The following is a 15655-nucleotide window of genomic DNA, read 5'->3' as shown; positions in this document are numbered from 1 at the left end:
TGCAGGGTCTATGACAAGTCAGAACATCACAGCAGGGAGAGTATAGTGGAAGAAGTCTGTTTACCTCATGGTGGTTGGGAAGGAGAGAGAGAAAGAAGGGTTCAGGGTCCCAATACCTCTTCAAAGGCACTCTCTAGTAGCTTTCCACAAGGTCCTACCTCTTAAATGTCTACTTTTTAATCCTTCCAATGGCACTTCAAATTGGAGACAATTCTTTACTGTATGAGATATTGGGAGAGATATGTAACATTATGTTTCTACATTTTATATTTGTAATATTTGATAGATTTTTAAACTTTTTACTTCTTCTCTCATTAAAGTTTCCTTCCTGAAATGTGGTACATATACTCAATGGAATTTTATGCCTCTATCAGAAAGAATGACATTGCCCCATTTGTAAGGAAATGGAAGGACTTGGAAAAAATTATACTAAGTGAAGTGAGCCAGACCCAAAGAAACATGGACTCTATGGTCTCCCTCATAGGGAATAATTAGTACAGGTTTAGGCAAGTCATAGCAGAGCATCACAAGAGCCCATTAGCTATACCCTTATGAATACATATGATGATGTTAAGTGAAATGAACTCCATGTTATGGAAACGATTGTTATATCACAGTTGTAACTACTTTCAACGTCCCCTCTGTATCTGTAGCTTCTATTATTGATGATGTTCTTGTATCACCTTCCTGTGGTTGTACCTACACTATCTCTGTAATCTGATCTGAGTATATTGGAAACCGTGTATACTGGTATTAGAAGTAGGAAATTGAAAGGGAATACCAAAATTGAGAGACACAGGGTAAAAAAAGACAAACAACTACAAAAGAAAGACTTGCAAAACTGTTTGGTGTAAGTGAACTGAACACCTCAGGGGGGGGAAAGGGAAAGGGGGAGGAGGGAGGGGGGTATGAGGGAGAAGGTAACAAACAGTACAAGAAATGTATCCAATGCCTAATGTATGAAACTGTAACCTCTCTGTACATCAGTTTGATAATAAAAATTTGAAAAAAAAAGTTTCCTTCCTGAACACAAGCTTGAGCTTGTCCCTTTTCCATCCTTTTCCCCTTATTTCCTGGGGTCTAGCCATATGGACACCTAGTATTATGAAGAAACTATATATATATATATATATCATATAAATATGATATATATACACAGAGAGAGTGAATATGCATGCAAGACTGATTTACAATAAACATGTTTTCTAGGGAGAACACCCATTAAAACACATGCAAAAGAGTTGTTTTTATAAACTTGAGCACTCATCATTCCAGTCCAATTCTCAGATATATATTCTAGACAATCTTATACTTGTGTATTGTAAGTGGTGCTTAAAATGCTCCTTTTGCTGAAGAACACTAATTACTAATTTGGGGTCATTTAATCATTTAAAGAAGGTTGGGTACCCAGCCCTAACTGTACTTCTATCCTTAGATCTGAGTCATTCTCTCCAGCAGTCACTTTTAATCACCTTGGGCTCCAAGGTGAACAAGATTTACCCATAAACATCTGTGACAAAAGGAAAAATACCCTTCAAATAGGTGAATGACTTCTTAACATCTTGAAGCCAAAGGAAGAAAAAAGCCTAAGGCCCACAACAGACTTCTCAAACAATGAAAGTACAACATCTCTGGAAACCTTCCCAAAACAAGAGTAGATAATAATCAACAGGTACAAACCGTGACTGAGACTTTTTAATCATGAATATGTTTTGCTCCCTGCCCCCAGTTCCTGTCCATTCAAGCATATGTCTGCATGTGAAAGTCAGCTAAAGATGGGTTAAAATGCTGTCTTCCCATAGGTTTCCTGTGCCATGTAATAAACCTTGTTGCTCTGCCCTCACCAAGCCTCTTTATTTATCACATAGAGACCAGTGAAAGAACCTGATATGAAGGTTCTGGAGGTTGGGCCTCAGATCTGAAATTCCAGTTTAAACAGGAACGAAAGAAGAGTCATAGTGGCATTGCTGCAAATATAAAACATGTCAGTGGGAAATAAGTAGAAGGCAGAAACCACACCAGTTTATTCTCTTTTTATTTTGTGTTTAACACAAAGAACTTAATATGTAAATAACCATTATCCAGACTGTGGATACAGGAGACAGAGACCCTTATTCATTTAGTACATGCGGATTGAGCCTGAGTTCCATGATACTTTCAGGGGCCCTCACAATTAGCTTATTTTGTTCTGTAAAATGAAGATGACGATTGTGGTGATTGTGAAGGGGAAAACAAGGCATATCAGCATCATGGTATAATATGAAGCACTTTCTTTGAAATAATTGTGAATAGTCTAGACATGAATGCTTGAAGGAGAATGGAAAAGTAAAGATATCACAATATGGCTCTGGGGTCTATTATTTGAAAATAAATAAGACCAAAACATGAGGTGTTTGTCTAAGACACTTCTGAGCTTCCAGAGAGGACATACAACAAAATGACAGGAAATGCTGTATATCTCTCAATAATCTCCTGTCAGTGGGCTCACCCCTCCATTTGAAAGATGTAAAGCAGCAGCTTGATTCAAAAACAAGATCCAATTTTTGTTGCCTGCAGGAAATATATATCACTCACAAGGTCAAACTTTAGAGTAAAAGAATAAAAAAAAAAGACCTTACAAGAAGATGGAACTCTAGAACAGACAGTAGTCATTCTTACATCTGACAAAATAGACTTAAAGCTAAAATTAATAGGAAGAGGCAAGGGGGCTGGGGATATAGCCTAGTGGCAAGAGTGCCTGCCTCGGATACACGAGGCCCTAGGTTCGATTCCCCAGCACCACATATACAGAAAACGGCCAGAAGCGGCGCTGTGGCTCAAGTGGCAGAGTGCTAGCCTTGAGCGGGAAGAAGCCAGGGACAGTGCTCAGGCCCTGAGTCCAAGGCCCAGGACTGGCCAAAAAAAAAAAAAAAATAGGAAGAGGCAAGGTCCCATATTAATAAAGGGAACAATCGATCCAGTAAGAGGAAATTACACTAGTTAACATACATGTATCAAATAAGAGTGTGCCAAGATTCAATAAACAAGACCATATGGACTTACAGGTTCTGATAGACCCCAATACAATAATAGTGGGAGTGTACACAGGTCATATAAATAAAACTAACAAAGAAACACCTCTGGGATATAGTACAATCAGTGTTGAAAATTTATATCCATGAGGGCCTACATTTTTTAAAAGATCAAATAAATAACCTTATGATACAGCTCAAACTTGTAGGAAAAAACAAGAACAAATCAAATCCCAAAGTAGTAGACAGAGAGAGAGTGAAGATTAGGGTAAAAAAATCAATTAAATGTGGACTTAAAAAAATTCAAAGAAGCAATAAAATCAGAAGGTTGTTCTTTGAAAAAATAGATTGACAAACTCCTAGCTAAGCTAAACAAAATAAGGAGGGAAGACATGCAAATCTATGAAATTGTAGATGAAAAAGGGAATATCACAGCAAACACCAATGAAATCTGAAAGATTATGAGAAAATATTTTGAAAAGCTATAATCAAATGATGGGAAATATAGAAGAAATAGATAAGTTTGAGGATATAATTGACCTACTAAAATTAAGCAAAAAGGATATAAACCACTTAAATGGAGTAATCAGAAGCACTGATATTGAAGCAATGATAAACAGTCTCCCCACAGTGCAACACCCAGGAAAGATGGCTTCATGACCTAATTCTACCACTTTTCTTTTTTTAGACTAAATCTGCAGGGTTTTTAAAGTACAGGATCATATCATCAGCAAGTGAGGATAATTTGGTATCTTATTTCCCTGTTTGAATCTCTTTTATGTCTTTCTCCCCTCTAATTATGTAGGGAGCCAACAGCAAAGTTCATCCTGACCTCTGGCTATGTTGTTATCTCAAGAAATGTGCAAGGATATGGCTTACTTAAAAGACAAAACAAGAGTCTGATTTATGTTAACTATTCAACCTTATTTTGTCTTTACTGCCACCTGTTATTGCCGACTTCAAGGCTTTCTTGTTTTCTTAAACTTTAGTAACCCTATGCTATTCCCTGGTTCCTAAACTGCATATAAGCTGGAAGTTAAAAATAAACGGGGCTGCAGTCTTGAGTTATGGTCTTGAGCTACAGACCTCCCGAACCCCATCTTTTGTCTTTTGTCTCTTGTCTTGTATTTTCCTTTTTCTTTAATCCTCGCGCCCTCAATCAGGATTCCCTTTCCGCTGCTGGCTGGCTCCAGCATAATTACTTTGGCTAGGCATTCTAATACAATATTGAATATGTGTGGGGAGGATGGGTATCTTTGTCCCATTCCTAACTTCAGGGAAAACAATTTCAGTTTTTCTACATTTAATGTGATAGTGGCTATAAGTTTGTTATATCCTTTATTAAGTACATGTATATCCTTTCTATTCCTAGTTATTTTACAGAATTATGAATTTTACTGTTTATAAAAGGATATTGACCACTGTCAAAGCCCACAGATTCCAACAAAAATATTCTAGAACTGATAAACAAAAATCTTCTAGAACTGATAGTCACCTTTGTAAAGGTATCAGGATGCAAAATCAATATACAAAAATCAGTCACTTTTTCCCATTTTTTAATTTTTTTGATTATGATTGTCTTCTTTGAGGCTAAGCTTATGTTTCCCAAATTTGTAGTGCTGGTTTATTGGTCATGAATTCCTTTAGTTTTTGTTTATTATGGAAGGTTTTTATTACTCATCACTTGTGAATGATAGCTTCACTAGTGTAGGCTGAATTTGTTGTCATCAGAGCTTGAGCTATATATCCTTCCAGACTCTCTTGCATTTAGAGTTTGTGTTGAGAAATCTGCTGTTATTCTATTTCTCTTACCATTGTAATAAAGTTCCCGTTTTTTATTTTTCTGCCTTTAAAATTAATTGTTTTGTAAGTCCAGCAATTTCACAAAATGTGTCTAGGAATGTTTCTTCTCTGATCTTGTCCTCTTGGCGTCCTGTATGCCTCCAACAGATGGGTGAGATTCTCATTCTTGAAGCTGGGGAAATTTTCTTCTATTTTATTAAATAGATTCTTAATGCTTTTATTTAAAAATTTTTCCCTGATCTACTCCAATTATATGTAGATTTGATCTTTTGGCAAAGTCTGCTAGTTCTCAGATGTCCCTTTGGTAAGTTCTGAGTGTTCTTTCAATGACTTTGACTTTGTTCTAATTCTTCTGCTTTATTTTCAACCCCTGATACTCTGCTTTCAACTTCTTTTGTTCTACTCCCTAGGCTTTGAGTTGTGTTTTTTGTTATGCGTTCTTTCTTTTTATTGAATTCATCTCTCATCCCTCCCATTGCCTTCATTGTTATACTTCAATGTCTGATTTCTCTTTTCTTCTAGTTTTTTGATGATCTCTTTTATTTCATTGGCCATTTCTCTCAACACCGCTTTTTTAATTTAAATTTCATTTTAAAAGCGATATAAGAGGGGTTAGTTACATGAGTAATGAGTACATTTCTTTTTGAACAGCGTTACCCTCTCCCTCATTTTCTCCCACTTTTTCTCCCCAACTCTCCTACCCTCTAACTTGTAAAGTTCATTTCCAACATAGTATCTAGTATCACTGTTAAATTGGTTCACCCTTTGTCCCACCATTTCTGTGATTTCCCAACCCTTCCACAAATCAGATGAACTTATATATAAGACAAAGGGTACAGAAATAAAAAACAGTGACAACACAGACTAAATCAAAGGAGAAAAAGTAAATAACTGCAAACTACAATTAAAAAAAAAACCTTCTTGTTTCCATTTCTTGGAGTTCATTTGGATAAGCATCATTTTTATATGGTCATATGTAATAACTAGGATAACTAGGATATATATATATATGTATATATATACAAGTTAATCTAATCAATAGTAAAAGATGAATAATTACACTTGGACATGATTAATTAAAGGGCACCAAACATCTGCACACTGAGAACAAAGGAGGATATTCTTAGGAGAGGATCAACATTGCTTTAATGGGTACATTGTCTTCTTTCTTCTTCTTCACTGTCATATAAGTCCTTCACAGTGCCATTGTTGGTTTTTGAGGGTGACATGTTATCTTGATTGTTCATAAATTTTGTGATTTTTTTTTGCTGTGATTTGTACATCTGGGTTTAGGGTATGTTAAAGTTGTTTGGTATAGGTACAGAAATCAGTTGTGATGGGAGTGGTAATGGAAGAGCTTCACTCTAAGTAGAAAGATTAGAGATCAGAGGTAAGGGAAGGGTGAGGAAGAGTAGTTTGCCAGGTAGATCAACAAAGAAAAGAAATTAAAACTTATAGAAGAGAAGAAAGAAGGTGAAAAGGGGGCTGGGGATATGGCCTAGTGGCAAGAGTGCTTGCCTCATACACATGAGGCCGTGGGTTCAATTCCCCAGCACCACATATACAGAAAATGGCCAGAAGTGGCGCTGTGGCTCAAGTGGCAGAGTGCTAGCCTTGAGCAAAAAGAAGCCAGGGACAGTGCTCAGGCCCTGAGTCCAAGCCCCAGGACTGGCCAAAAAAAAAAAAAAAAAAAAGGTGAAGAGGACAAGGAATGAGAGGAAAAACAACAAGAAAAATGAAGCAATCAACTCCAGTAAATAAGACAAAATTAAGTAGGGATGAGTTTCAATCCCTTAGCATTGTGCAGGCAAGTCTAAGCAACCTATGCCAAATACTAAAACTCAGATATTCACATACCCCTATACTTTCTAGAGAGAGAAAGAAGAGAAAAGGAGACAAAGATTCCATTAGTTAGTGTACTGTCTTTGTTTTGCTTTTTTCCCACTAAGTTCTCTCCTCAAAATGACCTCTTCTCACTGTAAGGATTAGCTACATGAACTGGCTTGGATGGGTTGCAAACTGCGTTGGGTGCTAGCTGCCTTGGGTTCCACAGCCTTTGTCCCTTCTGGCTTGGGGGCGTGTTGTGACTATGTATTCTGGACATGAGGCAGAGTTCCACAGCTCTTCTCACATGATGTTGGTAAAACAGGGTATCTACCTGCAGGAGACTGAAATTAGATTTCTATCTCTCACCTTGTACAAAAATAAACTCCAGTTAGATCAGAAAACTCAAATTAAGACTTGAAACTTTATATCTACTATAGAAAATAAGGAATATATGGGCCTTGGACAATGTTTTTGTAAAGAGGACTCCAGATGCTCAGAGGATGGGAGCAAAAATTGAGAGATGGGACTATATCAAATTAGTTTCTATACAGAAAGAAGAATCAATCACCAGACTAGAGAGAATCCATAGAATGGGAGAAAATCTTCACTCACTATTCCACAGAGATATCTAGACTATACAGAAATTCAAAAATTAAACAGCAAGAGAACAATTAAGCCAATCAATTAATGGTCAAGTAAACTAAACTGACAGTTTTCATAAGAGATAAAAATGCATAGCCAGGCACCCATGATTCATGCCTGTAATCATAGCCACTTAGGAGGCTGAGACCTGAGGATTGAGGTTTGAAGCCAGCCTGAGCAGGAAAGTCCCTGAGACTCTTATTTTCAATTAACCACTAGAAAATTGGAAGTGGTGCTGTGGCTCACTGTGGTAGAGCAGTAGCCTTGAGCTAAAGCTCAAGGACAGTGCCTAGGCCCAGAGTTCAAGCCCTAGGACCCAACCCCACCCAAAAAAGACTTAGGAATCCCAATAAAGGTAATAACCTCTAAGGTACAAGATAATTATTTCCATGCAGTACTTCAAGGAATCAAAGAGGGAACTTTGGCCTGAGGTTTATGTAAATAGATTTGCTTGTAACCAGGGGCCTGATCAAGGTGATAACAGCAAGGAATGGTCATGCAAGGGAATTGTCAGATTCTGATTTTTATTTGTATATATTTATTAATGTGCTCATAATAGACTGTGGTTTTCCCAAATGTTCAACAAATCTTTTTTTTACCAGAACATCACATAAGTTTATTTCAGATGTAACAGCAATGTTAAAATTGACAAGTTTAATTCTTAACTGAACCAAGTAAACTTAGCCATTTAAGTATTTTTAAAGTTATTCCCTCCAAAAACTGAGGGAGATTTTCTTTTCCACCAACACACACCATAGTTTCCCAAAAGTTCTGTTTGGAGGACTTTCAATTGATGAGTAAAAACTGCTTAAGAGATACTTCAAAACTCCTTTCCCCACATGAAAATGAATCTGGACAAATTATATATCGCATAGATTTCTCTACAGATTTCTTGCCTTAGAACCTAAATGCAAATACTATACAGTTAAATTTTAACCTATTTGCCCCAGTATAAACTATGTCCTAAAAATGATATAATCAGTGATCCTCCGGATAATAGAGCTGTTTTACCTCAAAGATTATTATTTATCAAAATAACCAATTCAACAAGGAGCATACTTTTAGTCTTTACTGATTCACAGGCATATGTAGTGCCCAAGTTCTACCTCTTCCACATCTTTGTCTTCTGTAAGTGGATGGAATTATTCAATAAAAGTTTGATGTAGGGGCTGGGGATATAGCCTAGTGGCAAGAGTGCCTGCCTCGGATACACAAGGCCCTAGGTTCGATTCCCCAGCACCACATATACAGAAAACGGCCAGAAGCGGCGCTGTGGCTCAAGTGGCAGAGTGCTAGCCTTGAGCGGGAAGAAGCCAGGGACAGTGCTCAGGCCCTGAGTCCAAGGCCCAGGACTGGCCAAAAAAAAAAGTAAAAGTTTGATGTAAGACAAACCATTACACACACTTAATATTTAGGTTATGTCATTCACTAGAAACTATAATGTTAGAGAGCCTACACAATCAATTCAAACTTTAATATTTCCCCTCTTTACATAACATGTATCTAATTGCATGAGGCAGCTATTCAGTTTTCAATAACCACACTTAAGAATACATTCATAGGACTACTTAGATAGTCCAGATGAAAGGGTTATAGAAATAGAGGCAGTGTCATCTCAGAAAACTCATTTATAAATCAAAATCTATTTTGATATCTGAAGTTTACATACAAAAAGGCTGATTTCTTCAAACTAATTATGTTTTCTATAACTCAAGCACTCTTCTCTTGGCAAGAGCAAGCTGAAGCTTATCCATAAAGGTAAAGGTGCTTACTTGCTAAATTGTCTTCTAAGCTTAGATTTAGACTTTTCAAGAAACTAATACTCAACATTTGTTATTGTTAGTTTTCTTTTTTTTTGGTAGTTTTCTTGATATAGGACATTCTTACTGGGGTGAGATGGAATCTCAATGTTGTTTTGATTTGCATTTCTTTTATGGCCAGTGATGTAGAGCACTTTTTCATGTCTCTTGGCCATTCTCTTTTCCTCACCAGAGAAGTCTCGTTTTAAGCTTTTAGCCCACTTGTTGAGGGGGCTGTTGGTGCTTTGCGGTTTTGTTTTGGAGGAATGTAATTTTTTTAGTACTGCATATATTTTTTTTTCAAATTGTTATTATCAAACTGATGTACAGAGAGGTTACAGTTTCATACGTTAGGTATTGAATACATTTCTTGTACTGTTTGTTACCTTGTCCCTCATACCCCCCTCCCCCCTGCATATATTTTAGACATGAGGCCTTTGTCCGTTTTATGGCCGGTAAAGATCTTTTCCCAATCTGTGGGCTTTCTGTTTATCTTGTGAGCTATGTCTTTTGCCCTGCAGAAGCTCTGCAGTTTGATGAAGCCCAATTTGTCCATCCTTTCTTTGATTTGTCGCATTTCTGGGTCTTTGTTAAGGAAGTTTCATCCTGTGTCAAGGAGCCCAAGTGTTTCTCCTACTTCCTTTAGAGTTTTCAGGGTATCTGTTTTGATTTTGAGGTCTTTGATCCATTTGGAATTGATTTTGGTGCAGGGTTATATATAAGGATCTAGTTTTAGTTTGTTGCATGTGTTGAACCAGTTTTGCTAGCACCATTTGTTAAAGAGGCTATCTTTCTTCCAGACTTGTTTTTTAGCTCCTTTATCAAAGATTAAGTAGGCATAGTCCTGTGGGTTCATTTCTGGGTCTTCAATTCTGTTCCATTGGTCTTCAGGCCTGTTCCGGTGCCAATACCTCGCTGTTTTTATTACTGTAGCTTTATAATACAGCTTGAAGTTTGGTATTGTAATTCCTCCAGCACTGTTCTTTCTGCTTAGGAGTGTTGGAGGGGATGTGGCCAAAAGGGAACCTTACTTCATTGTTGGTGAGAATGTAAACTGGTTCAGCCACTCTGGAAAGCAGTATGGAGATTCCTCAGAAGGCTAAACATAGAGCTACCCTATGACCTAGCAGCCCCACTTTTGGGCATCTACCCAAAAGACCACAAACAAGAACACACTAAAGCCACCAGCACAACAATGTTCATCTCAGCACAATTTGTCATAGCAAGAATATGGAACCAACCCAGATGCCTCTCAGTAGATGAATGGATCAGGAAAATGTGATACATATACACAATGGAATTTTATGCCTCTATCAGAAAGAATGACATTGCCCCATTTGTAAGGAAATGGAAGGACTTGGAAAAAATTATACTAAGTGAAGTGAGCCAGACCCAAAGAAACATGGACTCTATGGTCTCCCTTATTGGGAATAATTAGCACAGGTTTAGGCAAGTCACAGCAGAGGATCACAAGAGCCCAATAGCTATACCCTTATGAACACATAAGATGATGCTAAGTGAAATGAACTCCATGTTATGGAAACGACTGTTATATCACTGTTGTAATTACTTTCAACATGTGATGTGAAACCATAGTTTCTATTACTGATGACCCTCTTGTATCCCCTTCCTGTGGTTGTACCTACACTATCTGTGTATCTTATCTCAGTACATTGGAAACCATGTATACTGGTATTAGACCTAGAAAATAGAAAGGGAATACCAAAATCGAGAGACACAGGGTAAAAAGACAAACTACTACAAAAGCAATACTTGCAAAACTGTTTGGTGTAAATCAACTGAACAACTCATGGAGGGAAGGGGAAAGGGGGAGAGGTGAGGGGGGAATTAGGGAGGAGGTAATAAACAGTACAAGAAATGTATCCAATGCTTAAAGTATGAAACTGTAACCTCTCTGTACATCAGTTTGACAATAAAAATTTTAAAAAAGAAACTAATACCCAAGAAACCAGCATGGTCTTTCTACTTTTTTTACTATCTTAAGCTTACAACCCTGTAAACTCAGCAACTATTTCCTTCCTCTTTTTTCTTGGCACTCAAGACTGTTGAAGTCTATTTTACTTTGCACTTACACCTTCTCAAATAAAAACAAGGTTAAAAGTGTGTACAAACACTTTGTAAAATAATTCTTTTAATCTACTCATAAATGAGTCTTTTATCCCAGAATTTTACATAAGAGGATAAATATCATGAATCAAACTGCCTTTTAAAGTCAAGTGACAAGCCCTGTGTATTGTTTCAAAGTCTGAGACACTTCTTGAACCATCACTACTTACAATCTAAAATCTTCTAAACATTAGCAATGGAACAATGGGCTGAAAATATGAGTAATTCGGACATCTCTCATCCTACAAAAAGTTACCAACTTGTCAAAGGTGCCCTTCACACCAGTAATGATCTGGCACAAACCAGAACTGTCAATACAGGAGACCACAGTGATATTTGCATTACTAACACTTTGTACTTCTAACCTCTCCAAGAATAGAAACAATGAGTTTAACCATACCTCTTATTCCAAATTCTTAAATTCAATATTATAGGCACAAGAGAATAAGCAAATCTTGGATGTTCTCCAACAGAAATGCAACAGCTTAGCTATGTTATTCTTGAGAATACTGTCTATTCTTTCCTATATAACCAAGCACTCAGTGGCTACACTTTTACAGCCCACCTTAGTTGACAATAAATAGATTTTATTGTGCAACAAGTCTATCTAAGCTTTCTTTAGGTATTTTTCAATATGTGCAAGAAAAAACAGGTACTTATTTAGAGGTACTGACCTACTCCATTTTTAAGGTTAGCCTATTATTGGGCCAATTGAAACAAAAATACAAGAAAAATTGGATCACAATGAAATTTTTTCAGGTCAGTTAAAGGCCTAACTCTGGCGCATATTAAAAAAATTAATCTCACCAGCCTACACTCCAAATGTTAATGCCTCTAGGAACAATCAACAGCAAGAAAAATAAACCTGCTAACAACTGGCTTACTATTGAAAAAGCAATTTAACCAAATACTTAGATAAAAATATAACACTATGTACCCTAAACTGTCCCACCCATTAAAGAGGAAAAAAATGCTTTAAAAACCTAAGTAAACTTACAATTTCTCACAAGGATTACACGTGGTCCAACTCCTGAGAGAGTGCTCAGAAGGACTAAAGATGGAGTGAAGGCAATGTCTAGGGATTGGCATCCCCCCAAATTGTCTTTATAAACCCAAAAGTACCACAAACACACTAAACTTGTCTATGAACTAGAAAATAAGATACTGCTACTGCTTCTTTTCATCTACTGAGATCAACAGTTTTTGTAGGCTCTGACCTTCAATATGAAAGCAGGACATAAAATCAGCTAAAAATTTCCAAGTCATCTGATACTCAAATTTTTCGGACAGTACATCCTATTAACTGAAACAAAAGAGATCTACCGTCTTCCTTCAATCCAACCACCTCACAAAAATAAGAGAACTCAAACAATTGAAACATGATTTTAAAAAGTGTGTGAAAGTATTAAACTTTTAGAGGAAAGAAAAGCAAGAAAAACAAGAATGGGGGAGAAAGCTTAAGGAGGGGGGAAATCGATGGGCCTCTTTTATTTGGAGACAAGCATGTGCAAGAAAGTTCATATGAAATTTGTCTAGTTGTCTATCCTGTGCATATCTGCATTCTGAGAGGGAACATTGAGGTTTTTCTGAAGGATGTGAGCATCTGCAGGCTCTATCCTCTTATAGTAGTTCTTGGTCTCAATCTCAAAGCCAAACTTCCTGTAGAAGTCGATTGCTGACTTATTACTGATCTGGACATGCAGATAGATGTTGTCAAAAGTGCCATCTTTTTCACAGATGTTTAAGACGTGATTTAACATTTTTGTTCCTATTCTTAGTCTTCGGTAAGGTGCAAGACATCCTAGTGTCATGATGTAAAGTCTCTTCTGATTCTGTGAATGATCCACCCTGCAGCACACTGCACCGACAGCTATATCATTGCAATAGGCAAACTTTGCTAACTCGCCAACCTCCTTGTAGAACTTGTCATTGTAGCTGACCGGGAAGATGACCTGGTTTAGTCTCTTCAACTGTTTCATATTGTGTGGTGTCACATCTCCCAGCTCGATCGGGCCTTTCATCTTCCCCGCCTGTTGAGGCCGTCATTAGCACCACTCTCCATGCCGTCGTCCTCGCCGCCCCAAGCTCTCCCTCCGCGCCCTCACCTCGAGCCACTCAACCCCACCAGCCGGCCTCCTCGCCGCCGCTTCTCCACATGTGCACCCGGGGCCCTCGGCTCCTGCCCGCAGCCGCCACCGCCGCTGCCACCGCCGCCAGCCAGACCCGCCGCCGCGCTGTCAACAAATCTTGTTCATTTCAACTTTGGTTTTGATGCCCCTTCAGTTTTAAAATAAACAAAGTGTCACCATGTAGCCCATGCTGGCTTCAAACTCACCAAGAAAACACGGTGAGATTCCTACCACTGCCACTAGTAGGCTGGGAAACAGAGATGTTAGAATTGTGGGCAAGAAAATAATAATAATTTCCCGAAGTTCTTTTGTCAAAATTCAGCTGTCCTTTTTCTTTCATAAATAACCTGATGGTTACTTTAAGTTTATCTTTTAGCTTCCAGAATTCCACAAATGGTTGATTCTGTCAGTATCAGGCGTGTGTGTGTGTGTGTGTGTGTGTGTGTGTGTTTTGTGGGACTTGAACTCAGGGCCTAGGCACTGTCCCTAAGCTCTTTTAGCTCAAGGCTAGGCTGTATCACGTTGACCCACAGTACCACTTCTGGTTTTCTGGTGGTTAATGTTAGGAAAATGGAGGAGAACAGAAAAGGAATAGGCTGGACTCGATCACCAACAGGAGAGGACTGTTTATTGAGGAACAGGGAGGGGCACAGACCTGGGGGGGCGGGCCTGAGCTAGGAGGTAGGTTATTGAAAGCACCACTAGGTCTAGGAACTTGGGGCTTTTCCATTTGGCCCACAAAGGGTTGTTTACAGCTGGGCCTAGGTGAGATGTCCCGCCTGCATATCAAAGCAGGTTCCCACTGAGGTTTTGCCTGGTGCCTGCATATCAAAGCAGGTTCCCACATTGAGGTTCCTGCCTGGTGTCTGTATGGGCCTGAGGCAATGGGGGCTGGGGGGGGGGGAGGGGGAGGTCAATCCTTCATATTCCATCTTTGGATACATCGAAAAAATAGGCCTGGAGGGGAGAAGAGAGGCAAGTCCTTCAGTTAACTGTAAATTAGAGTTTCCTGCTAGGGTTGGCTTTGAACCAATTATCTTCAGATCTCAGTCTTGCAAGTAGCTAGGATTACAGGCGGCAGCCACCAGCACCTGGCCATCAGGTTTTGTAAATGTATAAACTCCAATTTATTTATAAAGACTTTTTTAAGCTTATACCACACTTTGATGTATATATCTTTAGCATATATGTTCACATTTTTCAATCCATCTCAATTTGGATATTAGATGCACTATGTGTGTGGGGTGTGTGTGTGTGTGTGTGTGTATTACTGGATTTGAACTCAGGTACATTTGCTAGTCAGGCATGCTATCAACTTGAGCCACATCCCCAGTCCTTTTTCTTTCTTGTCATTTTTCAAATAAGGTCTCTCATTTTTGTGCAAGGGGGCTACAATCTTCTTATTTACATCTCCCACATAGCTGGTATGAAAGCCATGCACCACTTCTTGGTTGCAATGCAGTTTCACTAACTTTTGTCAGGTCTGCTCTGAAACTTGCTCCCAATTTCTGCCTCCTGAGTAGCTGAAATTACAAGCATTAGCCAAGCAAGCTCAGCTATTTAACTTACAAATATTTCAAAACCGAAAAGCATACAAAGAACCTCGAAATGCCTTGTAAACATTTTCTCCCATTTACTTTGATATTATCACCCTTTCATTTTCTTCTCTCTCTTTTTTTTAAATTTTCAAACTGATGTACAGAGAGGTTACAGTTTCATACATTAGGCATTGGATACATTTCTTGTACTGTTTGTTACCTCCTCCCTCATTCCTCCTCCCCCTACCCCTTTCCCTTCCCCCCCATGAGTTGTTCAGTTCATTTATACCAAACAGTTTTGCAAGTATTGCTTTTGTAGTCGTTTGTCTTTTTTACCCTGTGTCTCTCGATTTTAGTACTCCCTTTCAGTTTCCTAGTTCTAATACCAGTATACATGGTTTCCAATGTACACAGCTAATATACAGAGATAGTGCAGGTACAACCACAGGAAGGAGATACAAAAAGATCAATTTGCGTGTCATCCTTGTGCAGGTGCCATGCTAATCTTCTCTGTATCGTTCCAATTTTAGTATATGTGCTGCCGAAGCGAGCACATCATTTTCTTCTCTTAACTGTTATTCAAAAATAAATTTATTTTTTGTAACACATGAAAACATTCTTAGGTTTTCTTAAATATTTTTCAAAATTTCTGCATAAAACATTTTTGGTTTACATATTAATGAAATGTTTGATATATACATGCATTGTATAAAGTTTAATTAGGTAAACATATGCTCATTTATCATTTGTGGTAAAACCATTTAAAATCCTTTCTTTTA

At 38.1% G+C, this 15655-nt stretch overlaps 1 protein-coding gene and 1 non-coding gene across 2 annotated transcripts; both read right to left on the bottom strand.

Annotated features, from left to right (window-relative positions):
* Nucleotides 1–12741: 12741 nt before the first annotated feature.
* LOC125343536 (N-alpha-acetyltransferase 50-like) lies at nt 12742–13432 on the bottom strand. The gene has a single exon (XM_048336004.1). The coding sequence runs from the start codon at nt 13228–13230 to the stop codon at nt 12742–12744; it is 489 nt and encodes a 162-aa protein (XP_048191961.1). The 5' UTR covers nt 13231–13432.
* A 1890-nt stretch (nt 13433–15322) lies between these two features.
* Nucleotides 15323–15430, bottom strand: LOC125344350. The gene has a single exon (XR_007209487.1). It is a non-coding gene; the product is annotated as a U6 spliceosomal RNA (small nuclear RNA).
* Between the last annotated feature and the right edge of the window lie 225 nt (nt 15431–15655).

This window comes from Perognathus longimembris, chromosome 28 (assembly GCF_023159225.1).
Source record: "Perognathus longimembris pacificus isolate PPM17 chromosome 28, ASM2315922v1, whole genome shotgun sequence".
In the NCBI taxonomy this organism is placed as follows: domain Eukaryota; kingdom Metazoa; phylum Chordata; class Mammalia; order Rodentia; family Heteromyidae; genus Perognathus; species Perognathus longimembris.
The sequence above is the reverse complement of the archived record's forward strand: the minus strand, read 5'-3'. Positions and strand labels throughout refer to the sequence as shown.